Source organism: Myotis myotis, unplaced genomic scaffold, assembly GCF_014108235.1.
Source record: "Myotis myotis isolate mMyoMyo1 unplaced genomic scaffold, mMyoMyo1.p scaffold_m19_p_15, whole genome shotgun sequence".
In the NCBI taxonomy this organism is placed as follows: Eukaryota; Metazoa; Chordata; class Mammalia; order Chiroptera; family Vespertilionidae; genus Myotis; species Myotis myotis.
The window spans coordinates 42,629,017-42,650,000 of record NW_023416319.1 but is presented as its reverse complement, the minus strand read 5'-3'; the positions used below and the strand labels follow the sequence as shown (position 1 = coordinate 42,650,000).

At 50.0% G+C, this 20,984-nt stretch overlaps 2 protein-coding genes across 8 annotated transcripts in view; both read left to right on the top strand.

Moving 5' to 3' along the window:
• The first annotated feature begins 1,616 nt into the window (after positions 1–1,616).
• LOC118670130 (F-box only protein 31-like) lies at positions 1,617–3,385 on the top strand. The gene has a single exon (XM_036337030.1). It carries the CDS (start codon positions 1,788–1,790, stop codon positions 3,267–3,269), a length of 1,482 nt encoding a protein of 493 aa, XP_036192923.1. The 5' UTR covers positions 1,617–1,787; the 3' UTR covers positions 3,270–3,385.
• Positions 3,386–12,322: 8,937 nt separating this feature from the next.
• The window catches only part of DNAJB12 (DnaJ heat shock protein family (Hsp40) member B12), a 32,355-nt gene continuing 23,693 nt past the window's right edge, over positions 12,323–20,984 (top strand). For 4 of the 7 annotated variants that reach the window (XR_004972224.1, XR_004972222.1, XR_004972223.1 and 1 more), the window contains exons 1-2: positions 12,327–12,560; positions 19,691–19,874. Coding sequence is in view for 4 of the 7 variants with exons in the window: in XM_036337027.1 (XP_036192920.1) it covers positions 12,428–12,560; positions 19,691–19,874 (317 nt within the window). In the remaining 3 variants the exon portion in view is untranslated. Of the gene's footprint in view, positions 12,561–19,690; positions 19,875–20,984 lie in introns of all 7 variants that reach the window. The other 3 variants (XM_036337028.1, XM_036337029.1, XM_036337026.1) reach the window with 3 other exon arrangements.

Below are 20,984 nucleotides of genomic sequence, written 5' to 3'. Positions count from 1 at the left end.
TTACAGCTGGCTTCTGCTGGGTAGCCTCAGGCAGAGGCTAGATTAGCACCTCCTTAGATCCAAGAGCCAGTGTACCCAGTGGTCAGAGTGGGACCATCAAATTACAACTCCTCAGATCCATAAGGGACACACTCAGGGGGCAGACTCAGTGAGCACCAAACCCCCACTGAAGCAAGTCTTGCCCCATAAGGGTGTCTCCAGCACAGAAGTTCTCCCACTGTAGACACAGCTGATTCTCACAGCCAATTGGCCTGGAGGTCAAATCCTCCCAGTGTTACCTACAACAATCAAGGATTAACTACAACAAGAATGTGCACAAACCCCACAAGGGGGTGCACCAAGAGTGTCTACCTCAGGTAATTGGGGAGGCTGAGCCACTGGGCCCTATAGGACACTTAGCACAGAAAGCCACTCTATCAACACAGCGAAGCATAAAAAATGCCGAGACAAAGAAACAGGACACAAATGACAGAAATGGAGGAAAGCAAACTACTGGATATCGAGTTCAAAACCACACTTTTAAGGTTTTTCAAGAACTTTCTAGAAACCACTGATAAACTTAATGAGACCCTCAAGAAATCTAGTGAGACCCTCGATGTTGTGATAAAGGACCAACTAGAAATTAAGCATACACTGACTGAAATAAAGAATATTATACAGACTCCCAACAGCAGACCAGAGGACCGCAAGAATCAAGTCAAAGATTTGAAATACGAAGAAGCAAAAAACACCCAACCGGAAAAGCAAAATGAAAAAAGAATCCAAAAATACGAAGATAGTGTAAGGAGCCTCTAGGACAGCTTCAAGCATACCAACATCCGAATTATAGGGGTGCCAGAAGAAGAGAGAGAGCAAGATATTGAAAACCTATTTGATGAAATAATGACAGAAAACTTCCCCTACCTGGTCAAAGAAATAGACCTACAAGTCCAGGCAGCGCAGAGAACCCCAAACAAAAGGAATCCAAAGAGGACCACACCAAGACACATCATAATTAAAATGCCAAGAGCAAAAGACAAAGAGAGGATCTTAAAAGCAGCAAGAGAAAGAAAATCAGTTACCTACAAGGGAGTACACCCATACGACTGTCAGCTGATTTCTCAACAGAAACTTTGCAGGCCAGAAGGGAGTGGCAAGAAATATTCAAAGTGATGAATTCCAAGAACCTACAACCAAGATTACTTTATCCAGCAAAGCTATCATTCAGAATTGAAGGTCAGATAAAGAGCTTCACAGATAAGAAAAAGCTAAAGGGGTTCATCACCACCAAACCAGTATTATATGAAATGCTGAAAGGTATCCTTTAAGAAGAGGAAGAAGAAGAAAAAGGTAAAGATACAAATTATGAACAACAAATACACATCCATCAACAAGTGAATTTAAAAATCAAGTGAATAAATAATCTGATGATCAGAATAAACTGGTGATTATAATAGAATCAGGGCCATAGAAAGGGAGTGGACTGACTATTCTTGGGGGGAAAAGGGGTGTGGGGGATGTGGGAAGAGACTGGACAAAAATCGTGAATCTATGAATGAGGACAGTGGTGGGGTGGTGAGGGCGGCGGGTGGGAGGGGAACTGGGTGGAGGGGAGCTATGAGGGGGGGAGAGGAACAACTGTAATAATCTGAACAATAAAGATTTAATTTTAAAAAAAATAAAGTCCTACAATTGGCTCCTCCCTGAGGGGGCGTGGCTAGGCCCTGGGGGCGTGGCCGGGACGAGCCAGCTTAAAGCCTGGCTGAGGTGCACAGGCCCCGGCTGTTGTGGCTGTTACCTGTGGAGGCATGGAGGAGTGCGCTTGCCTCTGCGGTGTGGGCTCTTCGCGGGGATGTAGGTGTCCTCAGAAGCGCCAGCGCCCAGCTGAGACGGCAGCGGCAGATGGCAAGCCGGCCCCGGCAGAAAAGCACGTCGAGGGGGACGCGGCAGCGCGGTGCTGTGCGGGGAGTGGAGGAATCGCGAGCCCCACGCGGCCCCCGCCGCTCCCGCACTGCTCGCTGCAGGACCTGCCGGTGGAGATGCTGGTGGAGATCTTCACCTGGGTTCCCGCCACCGACCTGCCCAGCCTGGCTGAGGCCTGCACCAAATTCCACCGCATCCTGCACATCGACAGCATCTGGAGACGGCGCTGCCGCGAGGAGTTTGGCGTTCATGAAAACTTGCAGAACCTGGAGATGATCGGTATGTCTTATCGAGAAGTCTATACGAAGCTGTTCCCATACAGACACATTTTGGGATTGTGGCAGCTAGATCGTAGCTATAGAACACTAGTGAATGTTGTGGTGGACGGCTTATGCATTACTGGTTGGAAATACAGGCCTTCCTTTCACACCCACGTGGGTGGCCCCGTACATGTCAAGCCCCTGTTCAGAATTCGCCTGACGGAGAGGAAATCAGCCGCGGCGGAGTGCATGGAAGGCCTCCACAGCAGGCCCCACAACCGCCAGGTGCTGATTCAGAAGGACAGGTTCACCACCCATTGCAACCAGACATACCACCGAAAGGATTTAACAGCAAGCCTTAGGGATGAACGGGTGCGGGTGCTGATGGGGGAGGACAGACAGCGGTATGACTTCCTGACCTACCGCCGCCTCTACCTCCCGCCCAGCCACCCGGCCGACCTCATCGGGCCAGGCCTCTTCCAATACTACTTAGATGACTTTGGCCTAAAGATTGCCGTGCTCAGCTTCCATGGGAAGTATGCCCGGGTCACCGCGATCACGGGAGTCTCCAAGAAGACATTAGAGATCCACCTCAAGCTCCGCCGCATCCAGCTGCCAGATGGCGGGATCTTCCGCAACTTCAACGAGCTCTCCCAGGTGGTCCAGGAGATTGACGAGCAGGTGATCCGGGAGCAGCAGCAGCAGCAGCAGCAGCAGCAGCAGGAAAACGGGACTGAGGAAAGCGAGGGCCATGGCTGGCAGAGCCCTGCCCAGCCCAGCGTCGGGGAGTCCGGGGCTGCAGCTTCGGAGGAGCAGCCTGTCCCGTTTGTTCTGCCTGTGGACGTGCGCTCAAGAGTCCAGAACTACCCCCAAACCTGCAGGATGTGTTTCTATGGCGCGGACACTCTTGCCATAATTGGCTCATCCCACCGCAAGAGCTTCCCTGGAGTCTTCATCCTGTTCGATGAGAACCACTTCGGGTTCATCTGGCCAAAGGCGAAACACTTCTTCCTGTACAGCAGAGTCCAGAACACCTTCCAGAATGTGGAGGCACCATCCCCGCAGGCTTTCCTGGAGATGCTCAAGAACATTCAGTCCATGCCCTAACAGGTTTGGCTCAGTGGATAGAGCGTCGGCCTACGGCCTGAAGGGTCCCAGGTTGGATTCCGGTCAGGGGCATGTACCTGGGTTGCGGGCACATCCCTAGTGGGGGTGTGTGCAGGAGGCAGCTGATTGATGTTTCTCTCCCATTGATGTTTCTAACTCTCTATCTCTCTCCTTTCCTCTCTGTAAAAAATTAATAAGACATATTTTAAAAAATAAAATAAAATAATATTGGCAACAATTTATGCCAATAAATTTGAAATAGATAGTTTCCTAGAAAATATAATTTGCCAACCAGACACAGGAAAAAATAAAAAATCTGAATAGACTATAACTATAATAAATGGAATGAGTTTACAATCTATTTATACGAATAATATACCAGACCCAGATGGCTTTATCTAAAGGAGAAAAACAAAACAGAGAACCAGTTCCTGTAAGCCCCAATTAAGAGTTTGGATTTTTATCTTAATGGTAATTAGGAGCCACTAAAAGATTTTAAGCAGGAAGGTGACATAATTGCATTTTGGAATGAAGACTTGGCCTGCAGTGAAGTGGGATCAAGGTTGGAGACTATAATAATTAGTTAAGAGATGCTAGAAGCCTGGGTTAAGGGATGGCTGCAGAGTTGGAGAGTCGGTAACAGATTTGGGAGATGTTTAGGTCAGGCTTAGGGGTAGGGATGGGGGCATATAAATTGAAGAATGATAAGGGACTGGGAATAATTAAGGATGAAACCCTGATTTCTGTGTAGGTAACTGGATGCATGTAGTGCTCTTAGTGAATTGGCAAGCTGAGTGAACCATGTTTGGGTGGAGGATGATGAGGCCATTTTTTGACATGTTGAGGTGCCTAAGAGACATCCTGGTGGAACCAACGAGTAGGTAGATATAAGAATCTGAACCCAGGAAGCGGGTTTAGGGTGAAGATATGGTTTGGAAATTTCCTGAAAACTTGGGTTCTCCCAATTTCAAGGCCAACTAATCATGACACATGAAGTCTGAGTCAGTTTCCCAACTGTAAAATACTAATACCAGCTCCATCTCTTCCCCAAGGGAAGCCGAGAACAGAGACCATCAAAGTGAAAGGACTTTGAGTCAAAGAACCCGTACATGGTGGGATCTCCGTGAGATGGACACGTTTGGTAGAAGGGCTGCAAGTACCTGTGCCCTTATCTCTCCAGTCTCTAGCTTCTGGTCCTCCCAAGGTGTCCGGAGGTCCTTCTCTAGGGAGAAAAAGAGAGCAAAGGACTAAAACGAAGATTCAAAGATGCTATGGGGAAATATTCATGTGTTCAGTCAATAATTTATTGAAGCTCAAACTGAAAACTGAATTACCTATCAGTTATTCACACTCTTGGGTGAATTTTTATCTTCATTGTGAGATTTAAGTGTGGGGTTTTTTTGTTGTTGTTTTTTGTTTGTTTTTTTATAATTTGGAAATTGGGGGGCCACCTTGCCACTCCTTTATTCAGTTTGGGATACACCCTTAGCCCTTAAGCAGGCAAGATTCAGTAACAGGCAGACCATCTTATCAGTAAGGATTTACATGACTATTTGGTGGGGAAGTTGCTTCAGCTACCATTGTCTCCACGAAACAGTGGGTACATAGCTCTGACCTTTGCCAGGGCTTCAAGGGTCACCAGTCTTCCGGGTTCCTTGTCCACTAGGTGTGTGTTTTTAATAGGTAAACATTCACATTGGTTCCAAAATCAAGCTTACATAAAAAGGCATACATCGGAAAGCCTCCCACCATTCCCACGGCTGCAGAGTATCCCATTGTTTAACATAGTTTCATCAATAAGGGTAGTTTCTTCAGGGAGAGATTTTGGAGCCTGGAGCTCTCTAAAAGGAAGGCCTTGGTGGGTCACATTTGGAGGCAACAAGGGACACTGGGGAGCCAGGGAGCAAAAGACAAGTGGTGGGCGATACTCCATGGTCTTGGTGATTCTTCCAAAGCTTTAGAAAGGAATTTACCCCTGGGCTAGCCCAGGGCAACTCCTGATGGTTTTTGGGGAGAAACCTGTCCCTGGGATTCATTTAACAAATAGGTATTGAGTCCATATTAGGTAGCAGGGCCTGTGCTCGGGCCACGGGAGCATGAAGGCAAGCTCTCCACTTCGGTTTAGCTGGAGACAGTTGTGCCCACTGTGCAGGGCAGCGAAGATGGGTGTCCGTGGGGAGCCAGGCTTAAGTGCTATGGGGAAAGCAAAGCAGGGAGAGGTCGTGCAGGAGGAGGCCCTTTCTCAGACTCAGACCCTGGCCCAGATGTCAAATCCCGCGAGCTTTCATAGTCCTACAGGCACAACTAGCAACTCTCTCTTCTGAGCCTCCTCTGGTTACACACAGTCCCACTGTGGTGCTCACCACCTGTGCTCTAATCCTCTCAATGTCTCTCCCTTACTAGACTGTGAGCTCCCTGATGTCAGGGTCTGTCCTTGGTGGTGCATCTCTGAATCCCTAAAGCTCTGCACAGGGCCTGGCTTTCAGAACAGACTATTGGATGGATTCTACCTCATCACAGGGAAGGTAAGAGTTCAAGCTGAGCCCTGAAGAACAAGTTGGACTTGGACAGACGGGAAAGATAAGTAAGGAGGGCTGGCAGACAGACGGGGGGTGGGTGAAATGTCTCAGTAGAGACGGGGAAGGCACTATAGCAGATTAAAGCATGTTGAGGTCGGACTGTGAATTCTCGGTGTCTCCAGAAGAGAGAAACCGGAGGCTAGTCGTCACCTAATACAAGAGTGGCTGCAGCTCTAGGAGCAAATGAGGAGATGCTGTTTCATTTGAAGATTCATTTTCCCAGGGACTTCTCCTGGGTACCTGTGGGGGCAATTAAGGATTTTGTCTCTTTTTGAGCCTCATCCTCCCACAGATACCATGACTCCAGCTAGTCAAATTAGAAGTTTCCAAGTTTTTCCTTAGGTTAAAATCAAGACATCTCGCCTGGCCAGGTGGCTCAGTTGGTTGGAGTGTCGTCCAGTACACCAAAAGGTTGTGGATTTTATTCTGGCCAGGGCACATACCTAGGTTGTGGGTTCGATGCCTGGTTAGGTCAGGGAGTGTATGGGATGTCTTGTCTGTCTGTGTGTCTCTCTCTCTCTCTTTTTTCTCTCCCCCTTCTCTCTCTAAAATCAATAAACCTTACATGAGGATAAAAAAAAAATTGTAGTGAGTTATAAATTGAGGTCAGACCAGCTTTCTAATCCCTTCTGAAACAACAAAGCCTTTCTGAATGGAAATAGTTCAGAGACCCCGCTTAGCAGCAGAGAGGATGGAAGAAAAAACAGGCATAAAGAGGTCCTACCACACACACACACACACACACTCATCCCACCTCTACAGATCCTGGTGCTCCAGACCCTACCAACCAAGTCAAGTGACTCACGCCAGATTCGAGATTTAATTCAGATTTTGTTATTTACATGCACTGAGGGAAAAAAAAAGGAGGGCTCTCCAGCCAGTAGCTGGGCAATCACAGTCCAATTCCTTAACACAACGGAATTCCAGGCCTCCTTTACATGAGTGCCTTCTTCACAAAGTCAAGTACCTGTCGTCAGCCAGGGAAGAGGGGCCTCAATCGTCAGAAAATGGAGGCGGCAAACTCATGATACGTAGCTGGGTGGACAAAAAGGGGTCCCTGCAATAAGTCTACCTGAAGAACCTCTCAGAGGGTCTCATCGTAAATTCCTAACTAAGCAGGTCATGATAGGTAGTCACACCTCAGGCCTCAAACTTCCATAATAAAAGATTCTATTTGCTGTAAGAAAGCCCTGTCCATTGTTTTGTGCACCTAGGTTTACACACTTTTAAAATACCTCTTTATGCCCAGCCGGTGTGGCTCAGTGGTTGAGCATTGGCCTGGGAACCAGGAGGTCATGGTTTGATTCCTGGTCACGGCACATGCCCGGGTTGTGGGCTCAATCCCCAGTGTGGGGTGTGTAGAAGGCAGCCGATCAATGATGCTCTCTCATTATTGATGTTTCTATCTCTCTCTCCCTCTTTCTTCCTCTCTAAAATCAATAAATATATATTAAATAAAAAGAAATAAAATACCTCTTTTTCAGCAGCCATCGACGTTTCTCTTTCTCCCTCCTTCCCTCTCTAAAATAAAAATAAATAAATTGCCTTTTTCAGACCTCTAGGAAGTTAATCACCCTCAAGAGAGCACAAATCTTAACTATCCTGTAATCCAATTCCTGTTGCTTTCTCCCACCATCATAAAGTCTTCCTTATGTTCTCTCCTTAATTTCAAATGCATAAAAGAAACTGCAAAGCTACCATTCTCCAGAGCATTTGAGATCTTGCCTCCTGGCAGTGTTACCAGTTTGGCTCAAATAACCTCATAAAAACCCTCTACAGCCCTAGCAGGTTTAGCTCAGTGGACAGAGTGTCCGCCTGGGGACTGAAAGGTCCTGGGTTTGATTCTGGTCAAGGGCACATGCATTGGTTGCAGGCTGGATCCCCAGTAGGGGGCGTACAGGAGGCAACTGATCAATGATTCTCTCTCATCATTGATGTTTCTATCTCTCTCTCCCTTTCTCTCTAAAATCAATTAAAATAATATTTTTTTAAAATCCTCTACAGTTTTGGACATTTCTTACATCAACAGCAGGAAAGAGAAAAATGAACGTTGCAATCCTAAGTCAACAAACTTCAGAGAGGCTCTCTGAAATGAATCCCAGTGTTTATTCATTAAGGACCTATCAATTTTTGAAGAGTTTAACTTTCTCTAAGTGTAAGGCTCTCCTGGTAATGAGGGGCAGATGTCTTCACCACCAGGACACTGTATTGGGCAAGCGTGGAGTCATGAGTTTGCATTGGGAAGGGAACAGAAAGGAAGGCTGGAGGTAAAGAAATTTCCAAGGAATAGCATGTATAGCCAAGGAGGCCATGGCCTTGCTTCTTATTACACTGAGAAAATAAAAGTTACCTGAAAAGAATTTCCTCATGTTCCCACTTCCAAACTTACCAGCTGGCCTGCACGTACCTAGCCACACACTCTTCCCTCCTGAAAAATCATAGAGTTGTTTATGAAGCTATATAAGACCAACCCCTCACTTGTGCCCTGGATCCCACCTCTTCTGTCTACTCCTGTAATTGTCTCCTTTCTTTGCTGCATTACCAAAATTCCTTTCCCACGCAAATAAGTTCTATCACACAGTACTATCTCTCACTTTAAAAAAAAGAAAACAAAACTTGCCCACATTCCTCTCCACTACCAAGCCATTTCTCCCTCCCTCTCTTGAATCCATTCCCATAAGGTTTTTTTAATAGGTGTCTTTTTTAAGTTTTTATTGATCTTTAGAGAGAGAGGAAGAGAGAGGGAGAAACAATGATATGAGAGCAAAACAGTGATTGGCTGTCTCCCACATGCCCCCACCGGGGATTGAACCAGCAACCTTGGAGTGCACGGGATGACACCCAACCGAGCCATACCAGCTAGGGAGATTGTCTACTGATTTTTAGAGAGGAAGGGAGAGGGAGAGACAGAGAGAGAGAAAGACAAAGATGTGAAAGCACAACAGCTGCACTGACCTCCACACTGTCAAATCCATTGGTCAGTTCTGAGCCCTCATATTGCTTGGCCTCTCTGTATGGTTTGCAAAACTTCCACCCCCTCCCTCCCTCTGGAAACATTTATTTCACTTAGCTTCTGAAATAACTAATTTTCTTAGCTGTCAGAGCTGCTTCTTCATTCTCCTTTCCTGGATTCTCTTCTTCTAGACCCCTAAACAGTGGGTGTGGCAGGATTCAGTAACCAGACTTCTACTCCTCTCTACCTACACTCGCTTCCTTGGTGCATTTAGTCCCATCGCTTTAAATACCATTTTATATACACTGATAATTCCCAAAATTATATTTCCAGCCACCTTCTCCCCTATGGGCAACTCTATATCTTCACTTGATTCTAAAAGACACCACAAATTAATCAAACATGTAATAGTCTCCCTACGAGGGTGCTGCTCTCACTCAGTCTTCCCTCCGTTTTGGTAAATGGAAACTCTGTTCTTCCACTTATTCAGGCTAAAAATCTTGGAATCATCCCAACTCCTTTCTTTCCCTCATATCCCACCTCCAATCCATGAGCAAAACCATTTTGTGTCTACAAAATATATCCATAATTTGACTTCTCACCACCTCCGCCATCGCTCTACCCAAGTTACCATTAATTTTCACCTAGATTAATTATAGTAGCCTCCTAACTCTCACCTCTAGTGCCTCTTACCAAATCCTGCTTGAGAGGCCAAACAATATAAGGACTGAGAAACCAGCAATGGATTTGGCAATGTGGGTCATTGGTAACTGCTTTCACTGGAATGGTAGGCATGAAAGCCTGACAGACCTGAATTCCACTCTAGAGTGAAATCCAGCACCACCACCCCCCCCCCCATAGGGCATCCTCCTTGTTGGTCCTATAACTACCAAGTCAAGTTCCTGATTCAGAGCCTTTGCATTTGCGCTTCCTTTTGCCTGGACCACCCTTCCTCCAGGTAGTCACATCTGGAATACCTACTTTCTCTCCAGAATTCAACTTTCCATTTAAAACAAAGCTTCTGATTTTAAAAAACAAACAACAACAAAAAACAGTGACCCTTCAGTCGGTGGGCCAACGACAATGCCCTATCCACTTAGCCAAACTGGCCAGGGCTCTCTTCATTTTTAAAGTCTGTGACTTTAATGATATCTACAGATTTCCCTTTGTTATATAATACAGCACAGTCACATGACCCAAGGTTTAGGATGTGGACATTTTTTTTTTTTTTTTTTTTTTAAATATATTTTATTGATTTTTTACAGAGAGGAAGGGAGAGAGATAGAGAGAGTTAGAAACATCGATGAGAGAGAAACATCGATCAGCTGCCTCCTGCACATCTCCTATTGGGGATATGCCCGCAACCCAGGTACATGCCCCTGACCGGAATCGAACCTGGGACCTTTCAGTCCGCAGGCCGACGCTCTATCCACTGAGCCAAACCGGTTTCGGCAGGATGTGGACATCTTTAGGGAGCCTTCTGCCTACCCCAAAAAAGTAATATTGTTGAAATAAAATCAGAGTAACATAAACATGTTTACAGAAAAAAGCCTACTCCTTATTCTTTCCACCTGATTCCTTACCTATCCTTACCAGCTAACCACTACTTTTAGTTTCTTGTGTATTCTTCCAGAGTTGTTTTTTATAAACATAGTATGAATGTTGGGGTCCAACCCCAGCAGGTCCAGGGGTTCCCAAAGGTGTGGACAGAGGCTGCATTCAGGTGATCATCATGGTTGGGTTCTCTCTTTATTGTCCTATTACATCTATATTTATACTATTTGATCCCATAAGCATGCCTCTATAATTACATCATGGTATGTTTTGGGTCATGTTCTACAATTCCTTGTTTCTTATCAGACCTTAGCCCAAAATCCTGTCTCTATCTAGTTCTGTTGATTTTAATCTTGTCTAGGTTAATCTCTGTGTTCCATTACAAGGGCTATTCCAAGGTCACTGCTCTACTGATAAGCTACAAGGAAGTGACTGAAGGAGATTCTCCTACCCAGTAAAGGTTATGTCCTCCCAGCCTCGCTGCTTGCCTTCCCTGGGACTGCCCCGTGTCAGTGGGTCTCCAGGGGTATAGGCTTTGGTGCTTTCCCTGGTGGGCAGACCCCTGGGGTGCGGGCCCACCAAGTCCCAAATTTATTGCCAACAGTCTTAGTCCAATTTCTTCATAAGTAGTACACAGTGTTTCTGTAACACTAGGGGGATTTACTGATTTGTTCTCTTCCTTAGTCCTGTTAACCCCTAACCTGGGGAAACAACCTTTCTTGGGGAGGTGGTCCTGGTTAAAACACATAGCACTTAAGAGGGGGAGCAAACATACGTTATATACGCCAGGTCCCTTGAAAGATAAGCTGTGCAGATGTTTCTTCCCTGCAGCGACTGCGTCAAGCAGCAAGGGCGGACCGGCTTCCAGCATATGAATATGAATATTATTCTTCTCCCTACTTACATTGAAGGTGTACTATTGCAGCTTGCTTTTATTCTTTTTTAAATTGAATGTCACTTGGAGATGTTTTCCTTACAGTGCATAGAGGAAGTTCTTCATCCATCTCTATAAAGCACGGTACTCCATAAATGGTACTATAATGTGACCCTGCCTCCTGCTGATGGGCTGCTGATCTATTTCCAATATTCTGCTACATAATCAATAGCTGTCAGTGACTAACTTCACACATTATTTCTTCCATGGGGCCACTGATTGCATTTTATTTGTTTATTTATTTTCATTTTAGTTCTAACGTCTCTAAGGCTAGTGACAAGTTGGCGTGGTGGCAATCTCTTGACACCCATCTTGCCTTGGTGGCCCAGGAAATGGAGGCTTCAGCTTGACTTTGTGAATGTGAGTCATTGCTGTACCTGGCTAAGTCTCAACTCCTCCAAAAGCATCCTCAGCTTTTCTGTAGGACCTCTGACCATCCCAATGTACTTCCATTGCTCCACCATCCTATCCGCCCCCGGGCAGCCATTAGCCTCAACGTGATGTGGGGGGTACCCCCAGAGATAACGTTATGCCACCAGGAAGTGTAAGCTGCCACCAAATAGATAAATAAATAATAAATAAATCAATCAAAGCTTCTGGGAGAAACAATGTCTCTTATCAGGCCATTTAAAACAGCACCTTCTACTCTCTATCCCTTTCTTTTCCTTCACAGCGTTCGTCTCTACCTGAATGTATGTATTTACGGGACGGCTCCCCGCCCCCTACACACACTGGAACGTAAGCTCCATGAGGGCAGGGGCTTGGCTTTGTCCACCACGGCACGCCCGCCATGGCCCGCAGTGGGTTCTCAATGAACACCTGCCGAATGAGTAACTAAATCAGCTTCGTCTCAGACGCACAGCTACTACCGAGCACGCACCGGCACACTCAACTGTGAGACCCTGACTCTGACCCTCCGGCCCCGGAAACGCGGGCGTGCACCCGGAACCCGCCCCTCAAGGCCGCCCTCTCCGAGCGCGCACCGCCGCGCTTCCGCCCTCGCTCGCCCCTCGGAAAAGGAGGGGCGGCGGGCCTATGTCATCACCCTGCGCCCGCCTGCCCAGCGACGCGCCGGCAGCTGGCGCAGCCCTTCGCTCGCCCGGCCTCCCCCTCCCCGGTTCCGCGCTCTGGTTCCGCCATGGAATCCAACAAGGATGAAGCCGAGCGCTGTATTAGCATCGCCCTCAAGGCCATCCAGAGCAACCAGCCCGACCGGGCGCTCCGCTTCCTGGAGAAGGCACAGCGGCTGTACCCGACGCCGCGCGTTCGCGGTGAGTGTGGTGCCGGCGAGACGGAGGGGACATTAGGACTAATGGGGGGAATACGGGAACGGACCGACGGGAGCAGTTGGAGGAGGGGGAGGGGTGGCGAGGCGCGGCTACGCCTGCGCACTGGGGCGCGCGGTGGCTGCTGGGAGGTGTAGTCTTTCGACCCCACGCCTCTCTGGGATGTTGCACACCTGCTGACGGGGGCGACCGGCGACCTGAGCTTTCCGGGTGCTCGCCGCACCCTCTGAAATGCTGAGTTCCCAAGAATGAGAGTCGCTGGCAGACGGGGCGAAGGGGACTTGTCTGAGGTCGAAATGGAACTACTTTTCCCAAGGGGCCATTCGGTGGCCCAGGGCCAGGTGCCGGCCTGGGAAACATTATAGTTTAATAAACATAACTACTCCGACAGAGAGACTGGGTTCTAGAGAGGGACAGAGGACTTCCGACCTTCGTGTGCCCGCGAAGGCGTCTTCATATCCTCGCTCTCTCGCACGTTTCCGGTGGGATGCCGGGGACACCTTCCCAGAACTAAGAGCCTCCTTCTCCGCCCCTACCCCTCCGCCCACCTCGGGCGCCTGGACGGTCTGCCCCGAGACCGGCTTCTCACTCGCTCCGGGAGCCTCTTCGCTCGCTGGTGACATCCCGGGCGGACTGTCGCGTCGCAGACGCCGGCCCCTGCCACCCCACCCTCGCACCCTCGCACCCTCGCACCCTCGCACCCTCGCACCCTCGCCTCCAAGAGTCCATCTGTGGCTGCCGCATGGGCGGCCGGGCGGCACCAGGCTGTCCTGCTGTAGAGCCTGGACTGAATGACGCCTTCCAAACCAGGGGGGCGGGAATTGTCTCAACTCCTCAGCATGTCGCGGTACCCGGGAACCCTCTGTTTTCTCTGACCTACGTCTTCTAAGCAGTTTTCCTAACGCAAGGTGGAAGAGAGAAAGAGGCAGTCTCTTAGAGATCCGCGCCTGCAGCTACCACTTAGTCAACCGTCTGGCATGTAACAGGTGCTCAGTCTCATCCTGACTGCGACCATGTGCTTTTTCTGAGCTTGGGTTTACTTAACCTTGAAAAATAAAGGGTTGGCACAGGTAATAAGAATAACAGTAATACCCATGGAGCTTTTCCGTTGAGGAAGCTCTTCTGGAATGCATTTTCGCACTTGAGCTTGACCTATGGGGAGGCAGAGCAAAGATGATCTTTGTCCTATAGAGGAAGGCACATCTCAGAAGTAAGGGGCTTCTCCGGTATCACACAGCTAGGAATTGGGGAGTTCTGGGACCCTATAAATATTTGCTGAAGAAATAAAATGAACCTGGCGAGCAGCAGCCAGCCTCCTAATCGTCTTGCCCACGTCATGAAATTGAGAAGGGAGCACCAGCAGAGAGGCGGCCTGGGATGCCTGCATTTTCCTGCCTCCTGACTCTGCATGTTGATCTTTTGCCCCGTTTGCCAGGACTCCTGAGATTGCCCGCTGGAGGAGCCCCAGGAAGTAAATCACACTGCCTGAGAGGAGAGCAGGGTGGGGTAGGGCCCCCCAGCTCTCGGAACTCTGACTCGGGAGCCTCTGGGGGCTCAGGAGCGGGCAGCCAAGAGTGGAGGGTAACATAGCTGGTGGAGAGCTTCCTGCCGGCAGGCCTCCTGGGCTAGTTCGGGGCTCTGGTGGCTGTCCTTCCTGGGGCTCTGGCCCTGAATTTGCTCAGGCAGAAGAGTCACCAGCTGCATATTTGTAATATTTCTGACATTCCGGAAAGAGTGTGTGCCTCGCGCTTCTCTGTAAACATCACCTTGTGCCCTCCCTGGCCCTGCACACTGAGCTGACAAGAACCTGCGGTTAATTTTGGCCTGGGATGGGGAAAGCTTGGCTAGAAAAATACAATAGGTAGTATTGTCCATACTCGCTATGTGAGGTTTGAACTTATTCCAGATGCTCATTCAGTGCAGCTGACATTTTTGTTTTGTTTGCAAAGTCCTCTGCTTGGTACTAAGTGGTTTAGCAGGGTTGGTAAGAAATGATCCTTTGCCTCAAGGAGCTTACGATCTAGTGAGGGAGACAGATTACAGAAAAGATAATATGGTGAGCCATAAAACGATAATTGTGACTAAACAACAATTAAGCAGTGTCAGATGCTGAGGGCTTCAGTGTTTGAACTGTACTTTGGAGGAGGGGAGGAGACTTGGAGAAGGGCATACTGGGAGACATGGGGCTGGAAGTTGTAAGGGTTGGAGGAAGAGATTGAGTGTAGCAAGATTTGGAGGCTGTGGTAATTTGATTGTAGAGAGAATTAAGTTTGGAACATAGAATGGGGCCAGATTGTGTAGATCCTGTCCTGCGCTGCCTGGGATATTCACTCTGTAGTTAGTGAAAAAACCATTGACGCTTAGATGGCAGGAAGACGATAAAGGTATTTCTCTTAAGAGAGAACAGGGTGAAGTGTCAGTAAGAGGAAGGAGAGACTCCAGGCAGAAACTGGTTGGGAGAGAGTTGCACTGAGTAGGTGAGAAGCTCTGAGGGCTGAGATAAATGCCGTCTGGAGGAGGAGGAGGTCCCTGGGGGAAGCCACCAAGCCTGGTGTGAGACAGGGGTGCTAAGGAGAAACGGGCGCTCAGAATCAGCCTGTGTGCCTGGACAGACGGCACGGCCAAGGAACACGGTGGGAAGAGATGGGCCGAGTCTGAGGTGCCGGTGGATTGTTGCTGGTGGGCTGTTCAAAGGAGCTTATAGCTTGGAGCTCAGGAGAGAGAGCTTGAGGTTCTAGCTGAAAGTCTGGTCTCAGTGTGACCGAGCGTATGGGAGTTGTGCTGGCTGAAGCCATGTGGGAAAGTGGAACAGGTAGAGGAGGTCGCTGCTGGCACACCCGTAGCCATAGAGGGAGATGGAGCAGCCACTGGAAGAGGCGGTCCCAGGAGAGAGCAGCTGCCAGGTAGCCATGGAGCAGTGTGCCAAGGAGGTGGTGAGCCGCCCTGCCAGCTGCTGCAGAGGCCACATGGGAAAAGGACAAGTTGAGAAATGAAAGGGAAGGATCAAGAGCATGGAAGGGAAGTGGGAGGACAGAAAGAGGGAAGGGTTAGGGTGAGGTTGTTAGGGTGAGGAGGCTCAGAGCAACCTTGAAGGGTCAAAGAACCTCACAGTGAAAAGACATGAGGGGCCCTGGCTGGTGTGGCTCAGTTAGTCGGAGCATCGCCCCATGCATCGAAGGGTCTCGGGTTTGATTCCCGGTCAGGGCATGGACCCAGGTTGTAGGTTTGATTCTCAGTTGGGGCATATGCAGAACGCAACCCATTGATGTTTCTCTCTCTCCCTCTCCCTTTCTCTCTAAAATCAGTAAAAGCATATCCTCAGGTAATGATTTAGAAGAAAAAAAGAAAAGATATGAGGGGACTTGGAGCCCGTGCTGCAGGAAGTGGGATGGTGAGGCACCAAGGGCTGGACACGGCCTGAGGAGAGTAGCCAGGCCCTAAGCTGGGATGCCACCGGGCAGGGCTAGTGGAGCTCATCAGTCCCTTTCTGGGACTTTCTATTCGGTGCCTGGCACCCTTGTGGACATTGGCTTTGCCTGAGGCTTAGGAGTCATGGTAGAAGGTACCAGGGATCTGATGAGAACATCTGTAGGCCTCCGTTTCCCCAGCATACAAAGAAAGGGTTGGCCTGAATGATCTTGCAGCTCAGGCTGCCTGAACTCGTATGAGATGGCTGGCTCTGGGTCCAGGCTAAGTCAGGAGGGCCAAGGTGGGAAGGCCGCACAGGGACAGGGGAGGACTTGTTGTCGAGAGATACTGGCACTCAGGGTCTAGGACAGAGATGTTCTGATACTGGTGAGGTCTAGGGTGGGGTTGGCCATTCAAGTCGGTCAGCCCTCATGAACCTCACTGTGCGCTCAACGCTTCCACTCACCTGATTTCACTGAGTCTTTTTACCCCTCGGAGCAGCCCTGTGAAGGTGGAGATCCTGTCTTCACTGAGGAAATAGATAACCTGACGAGGCTACATGGTAATTAGCAAAAGAACCTGCCTGCCTAGCCCCACTCCCAGACTCTCCCTACTCCGGCCTCCCTTTCCCAGCGCACTTTGAACATTACAGGTCCATAGAGCCTGGGAAGAAAGGTAACAGGTAACACTTACTATTTGCTGGAAATTGGGTAAAGTTCTCTAAATGCATTTACTCATTTACTCTATTAACTCTCGAGGGAGGTGCAGCTTTACGAGGGGAAGCTAAGTTAATGTGTCCAAGATGACCTTGCTAGCAAGTGGCAGAGCCGGGTTTGAACCTGGCAGCCTGACTCTCCAGCCTGGGGGTGAGGTGGGGCCACCGCTGGTGGCTTTAGCTATAGAAATGCTTCCAGCTCTACCTCAGCTGCCCCCCTCCACCCAGCTTTGTTTCTTCTCCCAACTCCCCTCTTTTTAAGTGTCTGCTTGCTTCACTGGGAAGGGGCAGAGTCGGGATTTGAACCCAGCCATATCTGTCTAACTCCAGATTCACATCCAGCTGTTCCAGCTCTACTCTCCTGTGACCTTCTCCGGTCGGCACTGTGCCAGTGAGGGGTGTAGCAGTGAGTCAGGAGGAGCCAGTCACCCCCACGGGCCTGAGAGGGGGTGTCCAGGCACCAGAGAGGCCTGCTTGTCAGCCACCAGGAATCTTCCATTCCCAACTCAAGTAGGAACCTTCTGTCTGACCCAGAGCACATCTGCTTCCCTTTGGGCTCTCTTTCTGCAGCATAGGGAATAGAGTGGCTGACTCCATGTAACTGTCCCAAAAAGCTTCCAGAATCTTCCCTGCGAAGTACTAGAGAGAGTCCCATCTCTTAGCTCACTGGTCGGCAAACTGCAGCTCGCAAACCACATGCGGCTCTTTGGCCCCTTGAGTGTGGCTTTTCCACAAAATACCGACTTCTGCGCATGGGCCACGAAGTTTCAATCGCACTGTATGTGCGTGCCCACACGTGGTATTTTGTGGTATTTGGTGGAAGAGCCACACTCAAGGGGCCAAAGAGCCGCATGTGGCTCACAAGCCACAGTTTGCCGACCACGGTCCTAGCTGATGAGCCTGGACCACGGGGGCTTCCAGAGAAATTGAAATAAGCAACTTCTTTAAAAGCCCTAAAAAAATATCCCTAGCAAACCAAGCTCCCTCCCTCCGTCCATCTTTTTTTTTTTTTTTTAAATATATTTTATTGATTTTTTACAGAGAGGACGGGAGAGGGATAGAGAGTTAGAAACATCTAAGAGAGAGAAACATCGACCAGCTGCCTCCCCCACAACCAAGGTACATGCCCTTGACTGGAATCAAACCTGGGACCCTTCAGTCCACAGGCCGACGTTCTATCCACTGAGCCAAACCGGTCAGGGCCTTCCGTCCGTCTTGATCAGCATCTCTTCATCTGTCGGTTCTCTGCGCTGCCATCCCCCGGTGCCTGGCGTGGACCTGGCATCTGGGACAACCTGAAACATCATGGTCACGTCTGGTCCAAAGCCTGCTGAGTGCTGAGGCTGCTTTCCTACGCCTTGGGACCCCCAGTCCCCACCACCGCGGGCCCCCTCATCTTCCTGGCCAACTCGCTCATCAGCCCAGGTCATAATATTAGCAGCTACTCATTTTGAACTTTACTCCATCAGTCTCCCTGCTGTGTGCTTGCACACATGATCTCATTTCATCTCGTACCCCATTGTGAGGAAACAGAGTCAGAAAGGTCCGCAGATGGACCAGGGTCACACTGTTAGGATTTAGCTGAGCTGAGGTTTGAAACCTGGGTCTGTCTTTCTTTCTTTCTTTCTTTCTTTTTTTTTTAATTGTTTTGAGAGAGAGAGTGATTTGTTATTCCACTTATTTGCATTCATTGGTTGATTCTTGTATGTGCCCTGACTGGGGATTGAACCACAATGTTGGCATATGGGGACGATGCTCTAACCAACTGAGCTACCAGCCAGGGCAGAACCTGGATTTCGCTTCTCTTCTGGAAGGGGCTCCCCTGCCCGATTTGTGGTCTGGGATAGCAGCATGGTGAAGAGCAAGGTCCCATGAGCTGGACATCCTGGGGTTCAAGTGCTGCCTACCAGCTTGTGCAGCCAGGGGCAAGCTGATCAGATGCAGCCCCTCCTTATAATGGCGGTGGTGGTAATAAGACCTCCCTTTAAGGCCGTTGTGAAGACTAAATGAGCTAATACATGTAGAGCACGGTGTCCGGTCCTGCCTGACATAGTGAGCACTCACCACCATTGCTCCTCTGAGTGCGCGCCCAGGGTTTGCTACGGGAGCCCCTGCACCTCCCTCCTGTGGGCAAGCCCGGTTGTCAGCTCCTGTGTATGGATTTCACAGCTGCTGACTCGGTGAGATCGTGAATTTGCTGCAACTAAGACAGCGGTGGCTCAGGGCACACTGTTCACTTGAGTCCTGGTGTCCTGCTCAGGCCCCTGGGTGAGACCCAGGTGCTGATAGCACAGTGCCCTGAGCCCAGCAAGGTCTGTCCCTCCCCAGCACAGAGGTGCCCTGGGCCCCTGCAGTGGTCGATGCCTGGTTTCCCAGGACACTGTACCCCGGGCCTGATGGGGTTCAGAACTGGTTTTGTGCCTGAAATAAATGGGCGCAGGGGACTTCCGACTTGAGTGTGAATAACTTTAACCCTGTCTGAGGGAGACAGTTGTGCCCTCTATAGGCTCTGACATGGCCAGCCATTTGAAAATGTAAAAACAGCAGATGTTTATCCTGGCCCCCTGGGCACGCTCGGTGCCCCCACTCCTGCTCAGGGCTAAGCGCAGGCCTCCAGGGGGGTCCCCATTGCAAAGCACTTCGCCATCTCAGCTCTTAACAGAAGATGGCTGTTGAACACACTACTTTGGGATTTAAAAAATCTGAAGTATTAATAGTTTATTTTTGGGAACAGTAAAAAAGAAAAAAATAGTTCGTTTTTATGCTGAGTTTAAAGTGACCTATATATACCCTGCTGGCTCCTGAGGACTGGATCCTAAGAGAGCAGTGGCCCCCACAGGGTGAAGTCAGGCAAGAAGCCAGTGGCTCCGCTGGGAGAATGAGCAGGCGGGTGTGCGGTGCCCTGGCCTCCCCCGGGGCCAGGTGGCCCCGCAGCCGTGACATGTGGCCTTGCGGGAGCAGGAGCCCTGATTGGTGGCCTTGCCTTGCACAGCCCTGATCGAGTCCCTCAACCAGAAACCACAGTCTGCCGGTGACCAGCCCCAACCCACAGACACGACCCACGCGACCCACAGGAAAGCGAGTGGGTCTGACGCCCCCTCGGCCAACGGTGAAGCTGGAGGAGGAGGCGAGCCCACCAAGGGCTACACTGCGGACCAAGTGGCAGCTGTGAAGAGGTAGAAGGCTGGCCTGGCGGGCAAGGCGGGCTGGAGGGGGTGGGAAGTTTCAGGTCTAGAGCAGGCCTCACGCCCTGTGTGTCCTCCACCTCTGCCTGTGGCCTGGGTGGGCCCTGGGACGGGCTTGAAGGTGAGCGGGTCCAAGTGGCCAGGCTCACCGGGCCCACTCCTTATTCCCACAAGGCCCTGGAGTACAGTGTGGGAATCCGAGCTCCACTGTCCCCTCCCCCCAGACGGCCCACAGCAGCGGCTGAAATGCTGACACCGCGGGCTTCCTCTGCTGCTGGCCAGGCGGGTCTGGCCTCCTCACACAGCTCTGTTTGTCAGACAGAGATGGGGCATGGTCTCCCCCCAGGATTCTCCCCCAGCCCACAGCCCACCCCCAACAAAGACCCTTTCAGACCAGAGCCTGTGTGGGGTGGACTGGAGACAGGAGACAGTGATCCTCGAAGGCTGGGGCAGGCCCTCGGAGCAGCTCACGTCCAGGCCGAGCGGCCCAGCCAAGCTCTCTTCTCCCCCGGCCTACCCTCTCGCTGGCCTTGGGACCTCCGAGGCCGTCCCCACGGTCTGGGCTGCTAGCGAAGACACCAGCAAGCTTCAGCGCTGGGTTCAGCCTGTGGTGCCGTAGCATGATTGTAGTTTGTCGTAAAAACACGCCAAATTTACATTATTCTGGCCAAATAGGGTTTTGACCGGACAAGCCTATTGGTTGTAGCAATAGAAACTGACTGTGGGGAGTTAGGAGTGCCTGGAAAAGTTCAAGAATCAGGGTCTCTTCAGGGCCCTGAGATGGGGTGAGCAGACCTGCCCTGGCCTTTATTTTTATTTTTATTTTTTTTAAATATATTTATTGATTTTTTACAGAGAGGAAGGGAGAGGGTTAGAGAGTTAGAAACGTCAATGAGAGAGAAGCATCGATCAGCTGCCTCCTGCGCACCCCTTACTGGGGATGAGCCTGCAACCAAGGTACATGCCCTTGACTGGAATCGAACCAGGGACCCTTCAGTCCCCAGGCTGAAGCTCTATCCACTGAGCCAAACCAGCTAGGGCTGCCATGACCTTTATGTTGCCCATTCAAGACTCAAATTGCGAGAAGAGGAGATAGCTGGC

Excerpts from the sequence above, each read along its gene's own strand:
- LOC118670130 (XM_036337030.1), top strand. The coding sequence starts at position 1,788 with ATGGAGGAGTGCGCTTGCCTCTGCGGTGTGGGCTCTTCGCGGGGATGT.